General features: G+C 36.1%; 1 protein-coding gene across 3 annotated transcripts in view; it reads right to left on the minus strand.

Annotated features, from left to right (window-relative positions):
- The window catches only part of LOC134538804 (transmembrane protein 164), a 71,230-nt gene that overhangs the window by 19,211 nt on the left and 27,909 nt on the right, over positions 1-24,110 (minus strand). For 2 of the 3 annotated variants that reach the window (XM_063380307.1, XM_063380306.1), the window contains one exon: positions 5,901-6,017. In XM_063380307.1, coding sequence (XP_063236377.1) covers positions 5,901-6,017 — 117 coding nt within the window. Of the gene's footprint in view, positions 1-5,900; positions 6,018-13,278; positions 13,479-24,110 lie in introns of those variants that run through there. The other variant, XM_063380308.1, reaches the window with a different exon arrangement.

Below are 24,110 nucleotides of genomic sequence, written 5' to 3' on the forward strand. Positions count from 1 at the left end.
ATTTAAATTAGTTTTTCTTATGCTAAATTATGGTAGTAACCAAGTATGTTTGATTTGGAGAGTTTGACAAAACCTAATTCCATCCATTAAATGACAATAAAGGAAACACATTAAATGATGATTTATTAGATTACATGTGTATAGTTATGTAGTGGTAGCAATTTAAATAATGAAAATAAACATTAAATGTGCACTACAAAGGATAATATTGAGAATCTGCTCAAAAAATTACTAGAAATTTAAGAGTATTATTGCACAAAAACATGGGCTGAATTGTAATGATGTAACATCACAGGCACTGTTCACACAGACACTTATTAGGAAATCATTAGGTTTTAAATTTAAGTTTTCTTTTAAAACTTTGCTTAAAATGTGTTATTATACAATGTCATGGGCCTCTTTGCATTAACCAGACACCATTAAATTGATTATTAGGAATGTAAATAGCATGTTAAGAAATTCCCAGTGAAGAAGTATTCCTGCTTAATAAGTTTGAAAAAAAAAATGCATAGGTTGCAATACCAATTTGTCCATTTTAAGATGCTTTCAGTTTTGAAATTTATCATTGGCATCAGAAACTTTTTTTTTCTGTTTGCATGGTAATTTAAAAATAAATAATGTAACAACTTAGTGTCTACATGTTTAAAAATCTCACATACATGTCATAATTGACCTGAAACAAGTTAAAAATAATTGTTTTTTCTTCTTTTTTTTCCAGCAAAAATCTCCAAGAACATCTGCATAGAGAGTCAGTTAAAAGTTTCATGTATTGTATATATTATTTATATATATATATATATATATATAGTTTTTTTTATTAAAGTCTACTTCTCAGACTATGTTGTTATTTGTTATTGAAAATACCCCTTTGCATCTTTGCCTCTATTGTTAAGTATTCAAATGGAAAGAACCTGGTTTGACCTGGTGTGGCTTTCTGATTATGGTTATACATGGTTCTTAACTTACTTCAGGTGCATTCTTGGCTGGTTTCATAACATAGATCATAGAAGTTACAATCCAAAACCCTATTGTCTGTTTGAATAAGTTTCTCTATCTCTAATGACTTCATTGTTGACGAGTTAGGCCAAACTAGCTACCTTCTATTTTGTACAAAGTATAACTCGCCATTCATATTATTTTAAAATTTTGTACTGCATATTACAAAATTATTTATATTATAGTTTACAATAAATTAGTGATCTCATTTGAATATAGTTTGTGTGGAAGTACTGTTGTGTTAATATTATTTTGTGTATTTACTTTGAAAATTTGGATTTTAGAGACCCTATATACTATTGCCATATTGTATTTGTTGTTTTATCCTTAGGCTATTTAGTCAATTTGGTAGTATTAAAATACAAATATAAAACCTAGCTTAATCCACGAACTTTAGGTAGATTAACATGCTATCTATAGAAAAAATTAAGGAAACCAGATTTTTTATGGACTGCCACTATTGTATCTTCAGCAAGTCACTGGCCACTCAATGTTAGGGAAGCTGGATCAATTTGAGCTCTTGTCTGATACAATAAGTCTTTCAATAAAGGAAAGTGACATTACAATGTTAAAGAGTATTTCTCATTGCACATTTGTTTCATTCCTATTTATATTCCACTACTACACCACCATCTCACTTCATTTAGGCTGGTCAGACAAGTTTTTTGTTTAGTGAGGACAGCCGATTCTAGTCCAGTCTCATTTATGTTGAGCTTGTGTGAAATGGAAAACAATATGTCGATTATAAAGCTATATGATGAAATTGTATTAAGACTGCATTGTTTCATATTTAGACCCTCTGTAAATTAGTATATGTGTGTTTAAGAAGAAAAAGACATTAATTATAACATAAAATTGTTACATGTCTTTTGAGGGTTTTCAAGCGCACATTTTTTCTTGCAAATGTCCAAAAAACAAGCACCAGCCATATATACTTACTATAGCATTAAATAAGGAGAAAAGTACATCACAATACGAGCACAGGTCAAGTCTCATGGCTGTTCATTATGTTAATACCGGTTTCCTGTGCAACATACAAGTAGGAATTTTCTATTATAATATGTTAGTGTATTGTATATAGGTATATTATTTTTTTATTTCTATAACATTTCTTTGAGGTTGAATGCGATTTTTTTTCTTGTGTGTATCAAGTATTTCAAGTTAATGTAATACCACATGATTATCTAGACCACTGATACCGTACACAATAACAGTGTCGTGATTTTTGAGAATGTCAACATCTGGAATGCAATAGAAAACCATACCCAAATTCTCAAGACATTGTTCAAATACAGATAAAGACATCGATGGACAAGTGCTCATTTATGATACTCAAAAACAAACTTGAAGTGGCCATAACACATTGGGTTGTGAAAATTTTATTTTAAAATGCTCAGTAATCATGTCTCCTATGCAAGTGGGGTTTGGTTGTTATGGATTAAGTAAATATTAGCATACTTTCTGTGCTGAGCATAAGGAGATCACATCCAGATAGCTTGGGGAGCCTCAATTTAATTTATTCATTACAAGATGACATTGTCATTGTATTTAATAATGGAACCTTTGTGCATTAGCTTGTCCCTTTTTCCCCATGTACTGATGTAGATGCATGCCTGCCTGCCACTATATCACATTCAAATTCCCCATTAAAATAAAATGCAATGGACAGGAACCATGGACACCAATGCTGGGCTACCTATTACATTCATGTAAGTTTCATTCACTTTGCAAGCATACTGATGACTTATTTAAATTTTACTTTTATAACCATAATTTGTTTTTAGAATAATAAAATAGTTTGTAAAATTAATGTTAGGCAAGTCTGGTACGCTGACCTGGGAAAACATCTGATGTCTTTATTAATTAAATTATTTCTTTAACTTGGTTCATATATATATATATATATATATATATATATATATATATATATATATATAAAAATTATAAATTAAGCTCAGTAGGGTGGAGAATATGGTTTCATTAATTTACCTGAATTGTTGGATTTTGTCGGCAGGCCTTTTTAATCTTACATTAGAAATTATAAGTAAATTTTTAATTATTGTACAAGCCAAATTATTAAGTAATATAATCAATTATCATTACATTAAAAACGACAAAAATTTACATTCTATGCCCTACCAGAGCACATCTTTAAAATAATTTCAAACAAAATAATATTACAATATCTATTTTTTTATATAATCAAAAAATTACACATTACTATGGACAAGCAAAACTTGACGAAAACAAGAAGATACGAACAAGATCATATCAATCCACCGATTAACACTTTCAAAGGGTGTGGTCAAGGGGCATTATGCACAAAATGATCAAGAGGAAGTGTACGAGGGAATGCTGTGATGAATTGGAACACAGTCACTGCACTTCACTGCAACTAGCTGACCAATGCAGCTGTAACATTATGGTATCTGTTAAAGTGCAATACTCTTTTAAATTATAAATATACCCTCAGTCATCCTAATTTCCAGAGGTATTTTGGGTCACATGATACATTTTATATGTATTTCAGAACATTTATGGAAATATTTCGGTTAAATGTTTCAGAAATATTGATGGGACATTAGTGGAAACATTTCAGAAACATTACCATTTGATGTTGCAGGGAGGTTTCATTGAAACATTTCAGAAACATTACCATTTGATGTTGCAGGGAGGTTTCATTGAAATATTTCACAGGGCGGACATTTCGACGTTTCTGAAGTATATCCGAGATGTTTCAGGTAGGTTGCGAAATGTTTCAAACATGTTACAATGTTTCAAAAGTTATATTTCTGAAACATATCTGTAACATTTTGTGCTGTATGGGGGACGATAGTTTAACTTGACAATGTCATAACAAAACTTTGATGAAATGATTGCATACTTTTATGAATAAAATTGAATAATTTTTATTGACTTATTACTATTTTGTACGGATACAAAGAAGGAGTGAAATGAAATCTACAATTTAATTGATAAATTTACTTTCATTTGCACTCATTAATTCAAATATGTTTATTACTTTAACGAAGAGATTATTTTAACTATAACTTTTATACATGTTTGCTATTTAACTTCTTCCAATCTGTGTTATTCTGTTAAGGATAGGACGATGATAGGAAAAGTAGGAAACGAATGGGAGTGTTTCAAGTTTAATGTGCCTCGAAAAAGTCAAATCGATGGTTGTTCTAATCGAGTGGAAGAGAGATAGATTAGGCGCAAGCGCACAATGAGCGTAACGGGACAATGTGCGTTACGGGACACTTTTCGTGCGTGCAGCCAGCGTTCATCGATTTATTAGACGTTGTCACATCAAAAAAGAATGTTTTTTAAGAGTAAATAATGTACCGCGGATCCAAGCATGTCTAAGTGCAGCATCAGATATTTTCGATTTATAACAGATCATGTCTTTAAAAATACCTTTATTTTAGACCACAACATCGTTAACTCATACTTTTTTTTCCAAAGCGTGTTTATAAATGCCTAGAGTTTTTCGTTGAGCCAGATAAACGTTATCTCAAGTTACAAGGCTATGTAGCCAGTGGCTGATAACTAATTTGGAAGAAATTAATTAATTACAAGTCTTTTCTTGCCAGCCCAACGCGTAAAAGAGGTTGATGAAAAACACGGTATCATTGGACGTGAGTTTTTATTGTGATTTATGCTGGTTTGGGTCTGTAGTACAGAAACGATCATCAACATGGAGGTTGATACAAACGAAAACACGCAGCACAATTATTCATGAACATTAGGAAAGTATATTTGACCAAAGCACGTTGTAAGAAACATGCAAAGCGGTTTCTCTAAGAACCGCGGGAAACCAGATATCGAGATGGGCAAGAAGGCATTCGAGCCAGATTCACGAAGTGAGTAGTCTCTCGATGTATGGCGCCATTCTTCCTCGCAACTGGATGTGCTGTGTTCAATGCAAGGTTGCACTTCTGTTTTTTTTTTTATATAGATACCTCAACGAACTTTTAAAATTTTTAAAGCTGAATATGGTGACCCGATTTAAAAAAAAAAGTATATATCCGTCCTGTTTAGACACTACCAAATTTCAAAGTAAAGTCCAAGGTAAGTATCCATACTGTTTGGACACTACCAAATTCAAAAGTCCTAGGTGCGTATCCGTCTTGTATGGCACTACAAAATTCAAAGTCCTAGGTGAGTATCCATCCTGGTTGGACACTACAAAATTCAAAGTCCTTGGTAAGTAGTATCCGTCCTGTTTAGACACTATGAAATTCAAATTCCTAGGTGAGTATCCATCCTGTTAAGACACTACCAAATTCAAAAGTCCTATGAGAGTATCCGCCCTGTTTAGACACTACCAAATTCAAAATCCTAGGTGAGTATCCGTCCTGTTTAGACACTACCAAGTTCAAAAGTCCTATGTGAGTATTTGTCCTGGTTGGACACTACAAAATTCAAAAGTCCTAGGTGAGTATCCGTCCTGTTTAGACACTACCAAATTCAAAAGTCCTAGGTGAGTATCCGTCCTGGTTAGACAATACCCAATTCAAAAGTCCTATGTGAGTATCCGTCCTGGTTAGACACTACCAAATTCAAAAGTCCTTTGTGAGTATCCGTCCTGTTTAGACACTACCAAATTCAAAATCATAGGTGAGTATCCGTCCTGTTTAGACACTACTAAATTCAAAAGTCCTATGTGAGTATCCGTCCTGGTTGGACACTACCAAATTCAAAAGTCCTAGGTGAGTATCCGTCCTGTTTGGACACTACCAAGTTCAAAAGTCCTATGTGAGTATTTGTCCTGGTTGGACACTACAAAATTCAAAAGTCCTAGGTAAGTATCCGTCCTGTTTGGACACTATGAAATCCAAATTCCTAGGTGGTATCTGTTTATTTTTCGGGAAGGGAGCAAGAGGGACTCAGAGACTCACCAGCCGGGACTCGGTGACGGGGAACACGCACGCCAGGACGGCGCCGTTCAGGAAGTTCATGTGCAGCCGGAACAGGACCGTCACGGCCCGGCTGGGCGCCGCCGCCAGCAGGTAGATCTGCGAACAAGTCCCCCCCACCGTGACAACCCGCGCACGCACGCGCCTCGCTTGTTTTAACAAACCATTGTGTTTGTTTCGTCTTTTCGTTCTGTCGTGTGTTTGTCTCGTTTCAACTGTTGAGCTGAATTTTTTTTGGGTTCAATATTTTTGTGCTGTCATGATTTGTGTTTGTTTTGTTTTTTTCGTTCTGTTAGTCCATTTTTCTTTGTTTTTTCTTTGTTTGTTGACCATATTCCTGTTATGGAATATTATGTGGTGTTTACATCCTGTTGACAACCACAATTTTTTTGCTTAATTTGTGTTTTTTGTCTTTTGTGTTTTTTTTTTTTGTAGATTTCTTCTACAGACACATAAGTTTTTAGCAATGCCGTATGTCCAAAAGCTTACATCAAATCATGCACTCCCACTGCACAAATCTTTCAAAGATAATATCAGACGCTCGCGTGAGGCGGCGAGCCCGACTCTCCGGCCCGTATTCCAGGACGTGTCCGAACCGAACACGAGCAAGGGAACAGATCGGCGACCGATTTAACAAAAAAGTGCGTTTCAACACATTACAGCGGACGTTTTTCAACCATCGATACAATTGTTACGAAAAAAAAATGTACTAGAGATGGCAGCACCACCGCACAAAAATATCACCAACATTTCTAGTTTTCTCAAGTACGTTTTTTAAGTAAAGATCATTTCTTGTTATGACCATTAAAGTGTACAAAATGTATTCCAGGATAGTTTCGCTAACGTAAGTTTTCATTTGACACACCAACACGCTTGCTATACGTCCATCGATGATCACAAAAAATGACTATATATGAGATAACGGCGCCACAGGTGGACAAAATCAAAGAAGAAGTGAGCTCTGCGCATACGCGGAATTCGGGCAACATATCGGCTACGGACAGGACACCAAAACCCGTTCCATAATAACAAGGGACTGGACTGTGTCCTATCGTGCACTAGGAATACGGTTAGGGAACAGGTGTAGCATATTAAACAATGAAACCGTTATTTTTGAGTCTTGGAATACCGGCCCCATAACACGACGGACACAATGCGACGGCTAAATATCGCATGGCAGTGACCAACCGCTTTCCATCCAACCACGCTACAAAACAAAAACAAACTTTTATCAAATTATCTTCCCCCATTGCATCCGCATTACATAATTATGTGACAGTGGTCAATGTTTACTAGTTTGTTCTAATGAGTGTGTTGAAAAAAAATATCTAAATTTAATTCGGAAACATATTATGAGAACTAATTTAAAACCTCAAAAATACACAAATCATGATTAGGCCTAAGTGATAATTCACTAGTTGAACCATTATTTGAAAACCAATTTTTGTGGTTTATTTAATCAATTTAATCAATTTCAGGCCATCGACGCGTACGACAATTTTGTCGCAGACATCGCGTCGCGCGCCTCGACGTTGTGATTCCATCACAGACACGACAGCTTCAAACAGTTGTTGACTGCAAAGAAGCCAAGGATCGTAACGTCGATCAAAAGTACTGGGGGAGAAATTCGTTCAACACCTTCAAGCAAGGCGTTGGCCCACAGTTTTGTCTGAGGTGTTTCCGAGACAGTGTGCGGGTAAACAAATTACGATGGTCTAGTTTGGGATCACCAACACACTTGGCTCCGTGTATCGCTTTTGAAGTCAACCTTGGCGCAGAAGATAAGGAGGTGGTTTATTGTCCTATGACGTGGTCCGGACTTCTCGCCGATCTATACGTCCAAAGGCAACAACAACTGCCAAATGAGCAATTGTCAAGTAACGAAGAAAAGTATTTAAAAAAATATAATAACCACGGTAGTTATCCAAAGGATGTATATGTTCTCTGAAAGCAAATTCATTTAACAATTGGGAGGGGTTAAAAAAACACATTCTCTCCGTAAATACCGGCCACCTTTAATGTTAAATAAAAAAAATTGGTTGTCGGTTTATGGACGATAGTTTAACGTGACGTCATAACAAAACATTGATGAAATGATTGAATACTTTTATGAACAAAATTGAATCATTTTTATTGAATTATCGCTATTTTGTATGGATACAAAGGAGTTAAATGAAATCTAAAATTTAATTGATAAATTTTATTTTATTTTCACTCATTAATTCAAATATTTTATTCCTTTATCGCACAGATTAACTATAACTTTTATACATGTTTTTTTTTATTTAACTTCTTCCAATATGTGTTATTCTGTTAAGGATAGGAAAAGTAGGAAACGAATGGGAGTGTTTCAAGTTTAATGTGCCTCGAAAAAGTCAAATCGATGGTTGTTCCAATCGAGTGGAAGAGAGATAGATGCGGCGCAAGCGTACAATTAGCGTAACGGGACACAGCGTAACGGGACACTTTTTCGTGCATGCAGCCAGCGTTCATCGATTTATTAGACGTTGTCACGTCAAAAAAACGTTAGCGATATTTTTCAGTACTCGCTAGAGATGTGTAACATCTAACATCGGTAACGGTCAATTCGTGTTTTCTCGTGTTGCAAATACGCTTGTAATACGAAACTCAGATACGATAACTAACGTAAAAATAAACATTAATTTGGCTTAAATTTAAGAAATATATCTGCCAATTCGAACACGGCCAATACATAGTAATTGCGTAGGTCTATTAGCTTTCGTGATCATTTTTGTTGCCAGCTAGAGGCCAAGGTTAACATGTTTGTTTGTCATTTGTAAAAATGAAAGCATAATAAATTATTTTGTAAGTAATAAGCTTGACCATCTGTAAGAGAAAATTTGGCAAATTTAGTTTTCAGCTACAGTACAACAGTTATGCATAATACTGTGCTGTGTACGCGAAATGCTCATGTTCATTGTGCTGGAGCCTTAACAGACCTTAAACTTAGCACAACTTAATAAATAAATCCGAACTTGCAAGATCGCGTACTAGCGTGTATTCACAATCTAAAATGTAACTGTAACAGCAGGTCGTGTACTCAAAATGTGACCACGTTTTAGAACCTAAACTGATTCAGAACACATAGGACTCGCTCATACATATATGTACGTATACATACATATACATACATATAGTATACACATACATATAGTATATACATACACATACATATAGTATATACATACACATACATATATAGTATATACATTCATATATATACATACACATACATATATAGTATATACATTCATATATATACATACACATACATATATAGTATATACATTCATATATATACATGCACATACAGATATAGTATATACATTCATATATACACATACATATATAGTATATACATTCATATACACATACATATATAGTATATACATTCATATACACATACATATATAGTATATACATATATATAGCATATACATATATATACATATATGTACATATACATATATGTATATATACTATATGTATGTATATATATTATATACATATATATAGTATATATACATACATATATATATTTATATTATACATATATGTATATATATTATATACATATATATATATATATTATACATATATATACATATATATAGTATACATATATACATATATATAGTATACATATATATAGTATACATATATACATATATATAGTATACATACATATATATAGTATACATACATATATATAGTATACATATATATAGTATACATACATATATATAGTATACATACATATATACATATATATAGTATATATATACATAAATACATATATATAGTATACATATATATATATAGTATACATATATATATAGTATACATACATATATATAGTATACATACATATATATAGTATACATACATATATATAGTATACATACATATATATAGTATACATACATATATAGTATACATACATATATACATATATGTAGTATACATACATATATATATAGTATATATACATATATATATAGTATATATACATATATATAGTATACATACATATATACATATATATAGTATACATACATATATATAGTATATATATATACATACAGCAGGCAGGGAGGGCAAGACAGTGACCAAGCACCACCAAGTTCCAGAGGGAAAACAAGGAATGTGAAAAGACAGGAAGGGGGGGGGGGGGGGAAGAGACCCAAGAGTCGCCGCAGTGCGGAACAGCAGACGCAGCACGAACAACCCCCCCCCCCCCTCCAACCGACCACGGGGCGAACTTAAAGCTGTTACGTCCCGTTCCAGATTCATACCTACATTCCACCACGGCTACACTTGCCGACTGTTCGGGTGGCTTAACTTTCCCAAAATTATCAAATAAATACTTCGCACACTTATGGCATAATTGTGTGACAAAGTTGCAATTTTAAAAGAATTTGTGCAGCATGGATAAGGAGAATCAAAAGTAATATAAAACTGGAAATTTTTAAATTTACAGAGAATTTTACTGTTTAGTGATGTGGTTAAATTTATTTCCTAAAAAAAAAATCATCCATTTTTATCTAGCCTTTTAAAAATTTCAAGATTTTTTATTTTTATTTTTAAAGGATAATTAATATTAATAAAAAAATTTCTAAAAGAAATTATAAACAAGCCACGCAGTAGCAACCTGCATTGCCTTTAAAATCGAACACATTGTTTTTTTTTTTGTTTTTGTTTTTTAAATTCCATTTGGTTCTTCTTATCCGTACGATAAAAATTTAACTTCGCCAGCTATTTGTGGAAAAACACATGGACTATTTTTTCTTAATTTTGTTGAAAATGTGTCCACTAATTAAATCTACAATTACAACCACATTAAACGTAAAAAATAAAATAATGCGCGCTCTTTTAAAGTCTAGAGTTTTTGCTCAGGGGTTTACATCGATTTTGATATAACCACATTAAATAGTCTCTAAAAGTTTTTCGGACACAATAAGTTTTATTTGATGGTTTTTTAATAACTTAAATTAAAATTTTATGTCAGTCCTAGCATGTACTGAAAACATGAAATCATGTGGCATACAATTTTGGATTAACCGTTCATAATGTATTATATAGCTTCGAATCCTTACATTCATGTTTTATTTTTCGAAGTGATTTTTTGGAATTCTTTTTAGTATTTTTTTCTTCTTAATTTATATTATTCCTTAAGCTTACTTAATTTATTGTATTCAATAGTGTGGTCCCAATGTTCAGTGTAAAAGTGTTTTTATAATGCAGTGTAATAACACGAGTAAATTGCAAACCGGCCTAGTGCTGAATTTTGTTCGTGTATAAAATAAAATAAAAATAAATAAATAAATAAAGTAGCCTTCGTCTTGAAACTTGTTCATAACTTTTATTGATTTAATGGATGATAAACCAAAAATAGAGCTTTTTTACATCCGAACAGTTAGTGAAAAACTGTGTATCACACGATTTCATGCTTTTAGTACATGCTAGGACTGACATAAAAAAAATGACTGAGTTCACAAAAACCATTCAATAAGAATTTGTTTGGTAGAAAATTTTTTTTATAAATATTAATTGTGGTTGTATTATGAATTATTTAAAAATAATACGCTAAAAAAAAAAAGGAATATTTTAAAGAAAAATCATTTAGAATACCGCCCCTATAAGATCCACTTCATAGTGGAATAGCAGCAGAGCGACTAGTGAAGAGACGGCAAAATATTGCGATAATGTGTATTTAATTAGCGAAATATTTGATGTTTGAAAGAGCGGCGCGAGGATGAGCCTTAACCGACCAGGAAGCCTTCATTTCACAGGCGCTTTTTTTTTCCCCCGTTCTATCTCATTGTACAAACCGGTGTGGCATTAAATTTTGCGGTCGATTAGGATAGATTCGCTACATTATAAATACTTTAAAACATTGCGGACTGTTGATTTGGTTAGGATAGCTACATTAAAAATACTGTAAAATCATTTTATAGTTGCTTAGCAAATAACTTTTTAATCTATCCAGGGCTAGGAAACCGTTTACAAGATTTCACAGTATCTTTAATGTAGCTGTCCTAACCAAATCAACCATCCACGATGTTTTAAAGTATTTAAAATGTAGCTAACCTAACCTTTTACGACGAGCCAAAAAAAAAAAAACCGAAGATGCACGATTGGGCGTTTGGCTCTCTCGTCTGTGAAAATAAGGCTTCCCTAACCGACCCGGCGAAGGGGCGTCGATCAATGACGCCGCCGACTAGAGACCACCTTCCACGGCCGTGGGCCGGCCCATAGGGGCCCGAGGAACCGCCTTACATGGACGTAGGCCGGCCCATAGGGGCCCGAGAGACCACCTTACATGGCCGTTGGCCCGCGGGCCGGCCCATAGGGACATGTCCAAAGGAACGGGAAGCCTTCTTTTCACCGACGAGAGAGCCAAACGCCCGATCGTGCATCTTCGAGTTTTTTTTTTTTTTTGTTCATTGTAAAAGGTTAGGTTAGCTACATTATAAATACTTTAAAATATTGCGGACTGTTGATTTGGTTAGGACAGCTACATTAAAGATACTGTGAAATCATGTAAAAATATTCCTAGCCCTGGATAGCTACATATTAAAAAGTTATTTGCCAAGCAACCATAAAATAATGTTACAGTATTTTTAATGTAGCTATACTTACCTAATATAACCAACCATCCAAGATGTTTTAAAGTATTTATAATGTAGCTAACCTATCCCAATCGACCGCAAAATTTAATGCCACGCCGGTTTATACAATGAGATAGAAAGAAAAAAAAGCGAGCATGAACTTCGGGGAACTTCGGGTGTGGCTCTCTCGTCTGTAAATGAAGGCTTCCCCAAGGGAACAGCCCAAGGGACCCGCCCGCCGTTGTGAACGTCGCACGGTTAAAAGATACCTGCACTAATCTATAATACTACTTTCGTTGACCCAAGAAAAATTTACAAATAATGGGCCCATCTTTCAGTGTTTTGCTTCTACGCGACGAGAAGCGTTATAAGAAACAGAATATATGGACCCAAAATGGTTGCAGGAGAGGAAAAAAATTGTCCATGACAACGGGCTCCGCCTACCTAGGCACACATACGGTGTGCTGAGCTTTATATAAAACAACGCGACTCGAAAACTGCTCAAATCATACGCTGATTGCGGAATAGTAGCTTTAATTACATATTTACTTTAATAAATGTATTTTTTAGAATAATGAAAATGGTTAAAACGCGTGTATCCAGATTTTGTTTTTTGGCATGAAACGCCCAGTACAGTCTATTGAAAGCACTCAATGGACTTGCATTACGCCTTTATATTCATTTCTGCACCATACATATTTTGGTTATCATTAAAATATCATAGTTACCCTGTGCAATACGAGAAGACTGTGTGTCTGTCCACAGCCTGAGCTTAGAGGCGACATCCCGCTAGAAGCACCAGCGAACGTCGCACTTACGATTCCGCCTCATGAATACAACCCCTTTTCGTGAAGGAGAAGCCACAGTAAGCAACGTACTAATAGAGAAGCTCTGTATGTGTCTGTTGTACGTCCGACCACGCTACTACACATTGCCGGCTGTAAAATGTTTCTCATCCAAAATAGTAGCAGGTGGCCAAATTTAAAAAAATCTAGTAGCCAATCGAACGCTTGATCTGGAAACTTTAAATACCTCGCTCGCTCGTAATGGCGCGTAACAGCTGTGGCTAGTCCGACAGTTTATCAAGCACATTCTCGAAACTAGTGGAATAATCTTTTTAGTACTAGCCAGTGATGTGTAAATTCTAACCTCGGTAACGAGCAATTGCATGTGTTCTCATGTTGCAAATACACGGGGACGCACCACAACGCCGAACGTACAATAACGCCGAAAACCATAACGCCGAATGCCAAATTGACTACAACGCCGACAGCTAGAAAACTGCTGTGTACCACAACGTCGAAATACATTAACCACGAAAAATGTCATTGCAGGACTGCCACAAAGGTTAGGTTAGGTTAGGTAAGGTTAGCACACAAATTCATTCAGTTGTTTTTCATTTTGCTCCTGTGGCCCCCCCATTCCCGCAGCAACATTTTTCGGCGATAATGTATTTCGGCGTTGTGGTACACAGCAGTTTTCTAGCTGTCGACGTTGCGGTCAATTTGGCATTCTGCGTTATGGTATTCGGCGTTATTGTACGTTCCGCGTTGTGGTATTTCGGCGTTGTGATAACGACCCAAATACACTTACAATACGAAACTCTGGACACGAAATTTAACGTGTAATTCTTTAAAATAATGCAGTGTGTGATAAATATACGAAAATTGTGTTTTCAACTACATGCGTTAACGCGAATCGCTTGTAGTTTCCGCGCTCGCCGCTAGAATTCGCTGCCGGAGCAGCTACGTCGACTATCGAATCATTCGATTTGCAAAGCTAGATGTTAATGTATGTATAATGAAACGGCTCATATAAAAGCGAAAGAGGCTTGGGAAAAAAAATACTAAAACCGGGCTTTGGCCTGATTTAGACACGGAGTTTTATTAAAATACTGCACATCTTGTTAAAATTCACTAAACAGTTAATAAGTTTCCCCTCTGGTTTGTGAACTTTTGGTTCGCGCCATCGTCTACAGATGGCAGCACCGTGGTTACACATTTCCGTTCCACTCATGAAATTACTCCTGCCAGATGTCGTATACAGAGAGCTAATATGTTTCACATCAAAAAAAAACGATAACACGGGAGAGTTGACATGCGAACAACTTCGCCAATATCCTGCGACAGCGTGACAAGCCATTTCCCCGGGGGGAACTGTTCCTGGTGGTGTTGGAAGGGGGGGGGGGGGGGGGTGGACTCGTGTAACACGTCACGATTACACGAGCCAATTAAACGCCTCCCAGTTCGGCAGACAACCGCGCGTCAACTGTCATTTGACACCCCCCCCCCCCCTCTCTCTCTCTCTCTCTCGCTTCAGCTCCGGGAAGCCGCAAGGATTCACTGAAACCGCGAATCAGTCTCCAACATATCCCAGGTTCATTAGGCATGCAACGCGCTGAAGAAACATTTTTTGTTCTTTTTTTTTTTTGACGTGAAAACGTCCAATAAATCTATGAACGCCGGCTACACGCACGAAAAAGTGTCCCGTAACGCACATTGTCCCGTTACGCGGTGTCCCGTTACGCTCAATGTACGCTTGCGCCGCATCTATCTCTCTTCCACTCGATTGGAACAACCATCGATTTGACTTTTCCGAGGCACATTAAACTTGAAACACTCCCATTCGTTTCCCTACTTTTCCTATCATCGTCCTATCCTTAAAAGAATAACACAGATTGGAAGAAGTTAAATAGAAAACATGTATAAAAGTTATAGTTAAAATAACCTCTTCGTTAAAGTAATAAACATATTTGTATTAATGAGTGCAAATAAAAGAAAATTTATCAATTAAATTGTAGATTTCATTTCACTCCTTTGTATCCATACAAAATAGTGATAATTCAATAAAAATTACTCAAATTTATTCATAAAAGTATGCAATCATTTCATCAATGTTTTGTTTAACCACAGAGATTCTAATCCATACTTTTTAACCATTACCAAAAGTTTGAATCAAAATTTTCTCAATGTTTTGGGCGAAGCAATATGGCGATGGCGAGGTAAAAAAAAAAAAAAACCAACTACGTCAGAGAATGCCATCTCCTAGTAATTAAGAACTCCATGATAATACCCACTCAATTTACATTCGCACTTCCATCTCTGTTTGGTGTACATTTTTGCTTTCTAATTTGCATCTCCTTACGATAATCATAGTAGTATATCTTTGTCGGTCCGGGGACAGGGTTCAGGGTGTGATGGTGGCGGCGGGGTCTGCTGCCTTGGAACCTACATCTCTGATGACGTCATGGTGGCCATCTTGGTGTCAACATTCTTAAAAAATGACTCAAAATATCTAAAAATGTCTCCATTTTGAGGGAAAAATTCCCGGTTTCAGGGGAGATTTCCCATTTTTATTAACAATAATTCAAAAAATTCGAGATTCGAAATCCCGCAAAATACATTTGTCTTTAAAAGAACCAAAATTCCTTTAAAAAAAAAAAAAAAGCTTAAGACTCCTAATAGCAGGCCATCCTAATCCACTGAAAATATAAATATATTTAAAAAATGCTAACTTTAAATGTTTAGTTATCGAATCAAACTCAGTCCTCGGTTCGATTTACGGTAAGAGTAAACATATAAATGAATAATAAAAAAATTTAAAAAATTCTTAATTATAAATTCAATAAAATTTTAATAACAAACCTTGCTTGTAACACCTGCCATCTTGGATTATGAAATCACACAAACCATTCTGAAAAACTGTAATTATTATTATTAGAAAGAAAATTAGAAAATTTTCTAAAATTTTCTAAAATTTATTAAAAAGTTATTCAAATACACTTTTAGTAAAATTAGTATTCATTAGTAGACTATTATAAAAAAACACGCCATAGAGACCTCATATCAAACTCCGCGAGAGCAAAAAAAAATGGCGACGGACCATTCTTCCACGGAAGCCACCGGCAGACTGATCTCCAACCACTAATGCCAATGTATGTCTATCATCAGCTAGTATGAAGTCATGTCTACCATCTTGTTTTTGTCCACTGGAGGCCACCATCTTGGATCCGATATATTTTTTTTCGTATGTTAGTGAGCACGATCGCCATGTTATTTTAATTTTTACCCGCTAGAGTAAAGTAATTATGTTTTGCCAGAACGACCGCCATCTTGACATTTGGCCGCCATCTTAGAAATCTGTATTTATTAAGCTAGAAATTAGGGAAAATTACATAATTTACCAAAAATTCACGAATTAATTAATTGATTGGATCGTTGTTTGATAAAAATATAGTTAATTTTAGGTAAAAAAATTATTCAATAAAATATGACGAAAATTCCTAAAAGCAGGATATATTCTTAGTCTGCCAAACTCCAGAAATCTGATGATGACATTGGCCGACATCTTGGAAATTCGCAATAATTAACTTATAAAAATTCCAAAAATCATTAAAAAAATTACTCATTAAAATAAAGATGTACTCGATCGATTACCATCCTTAGTTCGATTCTCCGTCAGTGACAAGAGAAACTAAAGCTTAAAATATTTTTTTTTTAATTGTTTCCCAACTACCTTTCGTAAAGTTTATTAATCATTCACTCTAAAAAATAAAGACTTTATTCAAGATACCTGTCTGACGAAATAAATACGTTGTCGCTGTGCCTACCGTGGAAGTCCAATTGTTTCGAAACGTTCCAACCAGGCATTGTTAAATGCTAGGCGTACAGACCAAGCATCTCCGAACCGAGAGGTGTTTTTTTTTTTCGATGATATCGTGACGTCACTCGACGACGCGGCATCGGACAAGAAGGAATGACGGATGACCGCGGACGGACCGTTGAAACCAACGTCACGCCACACTCGGCCAAATGAGAGAAGTGTAAAGGGGAAGGGGAGAGATAGAGATAGAGATAGAGACAGAGTCAGAGACAGAGTCAGAGACAGAGAGAGACAGAGAGAGAGAGAGAAGGAAAAAAAGTAAAGAGTATCGATTCTTGAAGACCCACGCGGTGTCACGCCACGTGAAGTGTGCGGCGGCAGGCACTCGGCGTGTCACAAGGCTAAGAAGGGCGACTCTGTTCGCGCACCTGTATGCCTTGTCGCCTCTACACCGTACTCGTGCGAACACGAACACCTTAAAATACGCTTTTCGAAGAACCAAAAACACACATCTGACAACTTATCAAAACCAATTAAAAATAACCATGTATAAAAAGGGGGGGGGGGGGGGGAACTTGGTGAATAAATTCAATAATTTTTTAAAACGACCTTTTAGCATTATTTTCCTATAGGTACCTAAATTTATTTGTCATCAATTATATAAATACCATAACAACGCAAATATTTCAATCCATTTTAGCAACAAAAAAAACACGCAGTTAATCAATATAAATTTGGTATAATGATATAATTTTTATTATTAAGTTAAAAACTGTTTGAATCAAAATAGTTCATTTTTAAATTGTTTTTATTTATTGAATTTCCATATTATTATTTAATGTCTTATTATTTTTTTGTTCGAGTATCGCGCAAAAACCACTGGACAAATTTTTATGAAACCTTTAGTGTTTAAAAGCTTATGATTAGAATTAAAAACTGATATTATTTATATAATATATATCGCTACGATGACGGGAGACGGAGATTTAATAACAAAACTACATTTGTTTCACCATCAAGTGCAACCATCATAAGATGAGCTATTTCTAGCAACATCCACGTCTACATAACATAATTATTTTATTCTATCACAATCAATAACTATTTCACGATTGATGATAAATTGTTTACTACATGATGTGATAATTAAATTTAAAATATCATCGGGCGATTTTTCACTCGAAAACACACAAGTAGTATATCTATATAACAATAATCAAACATGAGCAAATGCAATATGAAATTTTCTACTATTGACAGGAACTTGCCAATTTTTAAGATAGAAAGCTAAAACCTTATCACAGATAATTCAAAATGAATTAAGTGGATAGTCTCCAACTATTGATATTTAATGAGAGACTATAAACTGAATTGAGGCATTTAAAAAAATGCACGTTATCAAATGGCTGTTTGGAAATTAAAAGTGAATATTCGTGACATCCAGCCGCGCTGCTGTTTATTTCGGGACTTTTTCGTGACCAGTCTTTCAGTTTCCTTACTTTTTCGCAAATTTCGCGACATGCAGACAACCCTGAAAAAGCTGTTTCATATCTAAGGACGCGGTTACACATGACTCTAAACTACTTCATGTGCACATGTCGGGTCAAAAGTTGTTTTTTTTATTTAAACACGATATCATTTTAGGAATTTATTAAAGAGCTCTACATAACATTCGTGTCCGTGTACAATCAACATGAGAACACGTGAATTTGCTCTTTATCGAGGTTAGATGTTACCAGGGGCGGGATTTCAGCATTTTTGTTGGGGGGGGGGGGGGGGCAACGGAAAAATGAAGTAACACCAACCCAGCGAATAAAGCGGGAGGTCCGGGGGCCCTCCCCCGGAAAATTTTTGAATTCAAGGTGCAAAATGGTGCTATTTAAGCAGTTTTCGGCCGCGTTGATGTAGAAAATACTGTAGGGAAAAAAAAGGGATTGAATCTCAATAAAAAAAACCATGATTTTAACACTGACTCCCATTATAATATATGTAGCCTTATTAATACGAAGGTTTTTTCTTACAGAAAATATATTATAGTGACATAAGTAACAAAAAATGTAGTCATTTAACTGTAAAAAACACACAATTTCAGTTAAGTTTTTCTATTTTTTCTCATTCAAAGAAATGTAATCTTCGCTTACGACTTGAATTAAAAGCAGTAATCACATCCGATATGTCAATTTTTATGTCAGTAGTATACGAATGTATGTTCTGCGGCTGGCGCGGGCGCGTGGTTGTGGTGGCGGTGTCAGCCATATTGGATTGTGACGTCACGGCAGCCATCTTGGATGCAGCGTAACGGGACAAAACGTAACGGGACAAAACATAACGGGACAAAACGTAACGGGACACAGCGTTACGGGACAAGTAGATCACGGCGGCCATTTTGGATCCGCCATCATGGATCCGACATTTTGGATGACGTCATTTTGTTTTCTCGAACATTCCGACATTTTGTTTTCCGCCATACTGGATGATGACGTCACCGTTGCAATTTCCGTTACGGCCGCCATCTTTAAAATCTTTATGTATTATCCGATTTTAATGAATTTTTTTTTAAATTATAAAAAAATTTAAATAATAAAATTTTAATATATTTTTTTAAAAAAACTAACATTTACGACATGGAGCTCGGAGTCCTCGGTTCGAACCCGACGGGTGCAAAAAAATTAAAAATGGCGACCGATCCTTCCCTCACAGTGGCTGCTGGCATACTGACCCCCACCACTTATGTCAAAGTATACATATCTTCACCTAGTATGACGTCATGTCCGCCATCTTGAAATTTGGACGCCATCTTGAAAATCTTTATTTAAAATCCGATTTTAATGAAAAAAATTCCAAAATTCATCAAAAAATTAACGTATTTGAATTCTGTTTGATTATATCGATGTGCGTCCTTAGTTCGATTCCCGACGAGAGTAAACGGTCGATCCTTCCTCCATGAAAGCTACCTAGACTGATCTACCACCACCAGTACCAAGGTATATATCGTCAACTGCTATGACATCATGTCCGCCATCTTGTCTCATCCGCAGGAGACCACCATCTTGTTTTCATCTGCTAGAGTGCCGATACCATGTAGTATAATTATCTGGTCACCATACTTTTGTCCTCAACTGTTGACATTGATCATTGACCTTGACCTTTGACCTTGACCTTGAACTTTGACCTTGAAATTTGACCTTCACCTTGAAATTTGACTTTGTCCTTGTCGACCATCATGGATTAGACATTTTATGTTCAGTACATACTACCAGGAGCTACCACCTGCTGGAGTACGCCATCTTGTGTGTGTACTTGTATTATAGAGTACATTTCCATCTGGATAATTTTATTCTAACCCGCTACAGTGCAGTAATCATTTGTTATTGCTGTGACACACGCCATCTTGAAATTTGGATGCCATCTTGAAAATCCGTAATTATTTAGCTAGAAATTCGGGAAAAGTTCCAAAATTCATTAAATAATTTACTCATTAAAGTAATGATTGATTAGATCGATTCCCGTCCTTGGTTCGACCCCTGATAAATACCAAACAACTTTAATTTTAAAAAATACCACAAAAGCGACAGGTTTGAGAAAATAAAAACACCACAAGTTCTTTTAAAAAAAACTTTTATTACATAGATACTACACTACTACAAGTACAAAAAAAAACAGACAAAGTACTAAAGTCTTGTGGATTTCTCGATTCAAACAGTCTTCTTATTGTACGGACTAAGCCTTTGACATGACTTTAAATGTCTATCCGATCCGTTCATCACCGCAGCCAGAGTCGGACTGAAGTTCATATCACTTATATAGTCTCATTAGCCGGTACAACACATGAGTCAAATCAATAACCATGTTCATTATACTTCTCGGAGAATTTTTATAATGACGATGTAAGCTATCGAGACATGAAATTAGTTTATTGCACTTATTGCACTGAAATTGTATTCTTTGAACATTATTAGAACATCCGCTTCTTTCATGTCTGCGAGCATTTGAGGTGATAGTAAATGATGTGCCACAGTATTTGCACTGATGCGAAGTACGCTCTTCATTAATTGAAGTATTCAATGCTGATGAAACTTCAGCTGATGGTGGAACAGCACATATCGAAGTCTCCTCCAGTGTTGTCATCGACGTTGCCAACGGGATCTGCTCCAACATCGTCGTAGCTGTCGTAAAGCTTCCCGTAGACGAAGGTACAACCTCCGAGTTCAACGTTAAAGTCGGTAAAGATGCCATCGAGGTCTCAAGAACAGGCAATTACACGACTTATGCACCAGAAGAAACAAACTAGGTGATCTTTACACCGCTGACGTAAGTAACAAACTGAGCGTCCTGCTGTCTAGGACTCGCTTATATACATGCACCGTATGGAATAATACGCTAGTCAAATTAAGATCCATTTACAATATTACTAGAGTCAAATCTACAAATTAAAAAAGAGGATCATTTGATCAAAAAATATTCGATCTCTCCAATATACACCAGGCTCCAAGAGCTACAATTCACGTCATCAGATCCATCTTCATTTTGCTCCTATGCTTCAATTGACCATTAGCTGCAAGTGCTCCAACAGCTCCATCAGCTCCAACACGTAATGTACGCAATGTACGCACAATACATGCAATTTACACGCAATAAATGTAATGATCACACAGTACACACAGGAAACGGAACGTACACACAGTACACACAGGAAACGGAACGTACACACAGTACACACAGGAAACGAAACGTATACACACAGTACACACACGAAACGGAACGTACACACAGTACACACAGGAAAAGGAACGTATACACACAGGAAACGGAACGTACACACAGTACACGCAGGAAACGGAACGTACACACAGTACACACAGGAAACGAAACGTACACACAGTACACACAGGAAACGGAACGTATACACAGTACACACAGGAAACGGAACGTACACACAGTACACACAGGAAACGAAACGTACACACAGTACACACAGGAAACGAAACGTACACACAGTACACACAGGAAACGTATACACACAGTACACACAGGAAACGGAACGTACACACAGTACACAAAGGAAACGAAACGTACACACAGTACACACAGGAAACGAAACGTACACACAGTACACACAGGAAACGAAACGTACACACAGTACACACAGGAAACGTATACACACAGTACACACAGGAAACAGAACGTACACACAGTACACACAGGAATCGAAACGTACACACAGTACACACAGGAATCGAAACGTACACACAGTACACACAGGAAACGAAACCTATACACACAGTACACACAGGAATCGAAACCTATACACACAGTACACACAGGAAACGAAACGTATACACACAGTACACACAGGAAACGGAATGATCACACATACAGTAGCGGAAACACTCAGGCTTAGTTGGAAATCAGATACAAGAAATAAAAACACTACATTTTTACTTTCAATATTTAATTACTTCTCAATATTACACAAATACAAGTAAAAGAAGCCATTATTGTATGTAGCCAGATTTCCTCAGTTCTTTGAGTATGAAGGATATTTCTTTGATGCACGAATAGTTTCCTGCACAAAGCGAGCCATGCAGAAGTCTTAGCCGGTCAACCAATATGTTTGGATCTTTCCATGATGTGTAATCAATCTCTTCTACCACCATCTTACTTGCTTGTTTATTATAAATACTGTTAATATCACAATCGTCCCAGTGATCATAATAAGCATTATCAGATTTATTTATTATAACCCGACGTTTCCATCGTTTCGGTCTCATGACATCGCCACATTCTTCGATCTTGTCAGCTCTAGGTGCTTCATCACAGGCTATGCCTTTGTCAACAGCCTCAGAGACACTGTAACAATCACTGTAGAAGACATCCTCTTCACCCAGATTACCGTATGAATTCGCTATCGTTGATGTCGAAGTGTCTTCATCGTCGTCTTCATGCTTCCTTTTTAGAAGTCCATCATTTTTACAAAGAATGGAGGATCTACTGAACATAGGCTTGAATGTATTCTCACTTTTCACGGTGTTGATACTTCCATTAGTTTCAGTCTTCCCGAAGCCATTAGCATCCTTCAATTTATGTTCTTCCTCACGATCGGGTGAGCTAATACCATCACGCTCAGGACAAGGAAAATTATTGTCGTAATGCAGATCACTCTTCTTTAGTCTAGTGGATCCATCGGTGTCCTCTATGCCGTAAGTAGTCTTGACTTTACATGTTCTACCATGTCTTTTTAAGCTGTCAATTCGTGTTAACAACCTGCTACAACGATTACAGCTTAACATGTTGCGTAGTGGGTTTCTAGCACAATCATTCTTCTCATGACGTCTAGCATTCCTTCTCATGGCAAAATCCTTGCCACAGTATCTACAGCAGCTTCCTTCCGATTCAGCTGCAGATAACAAACCACGATCCATGGTAGCTTCTGTGACTAATGTTAGATACAAACTGTCAGTTTTCTCCAATTGGAACCATTTCTTAAATAGAGTTTTTGAAATATTTCATCAGCGAGAGTTAAGTTATCTAATGCAAAGCAAATTGATGCAAGTAGTTCTGGCTGTCGTCAACAGATGTCGCCACGTGTTGCTTGCAGGTAAATAATATCTATTTCATTAATGTGGGATGCGGAACGCTCACTATCGATCGCAAAGGGAGGTTGGCTTCGATAGTCTCCAAGGAGAAAAAAGTTCGTCCTTCCTGCTAGTGCTTCTCAGATTTCTCACGGTCCACCATCTTGGATTGCGACGTCACGGCGGCCATCTTGGATGGGTGTGACCTTGACCTTTGACCGAAACCGCAGGAATGATCGCAAGCACACGGATTAACCATCAAAATATTGATAAGAATAATCAGGAGCACACGGAGAAAACCATCATAATATTGGCAAGAATTATCAGGAGCACACGGAGAAAACCGCCACAAGTTTTCTTTGATATCATAAAAATACAAAAAA

This window comes from Bacillus rossius, chromosome 14, assembly GCF_032445375.1.
Source record: "Bacillus rossius redtenbacheri isolate Brsri chromosome 14, Brsri_v3, whole genome shotgun sequence".
In the NCBI taxonomy this organism is placed as follows: Eukaryota; Metazoa; Arthropoda; class Insecta; order Phasmatodea; family Bacillidae; genus Bacillus; species Bacillus rossius.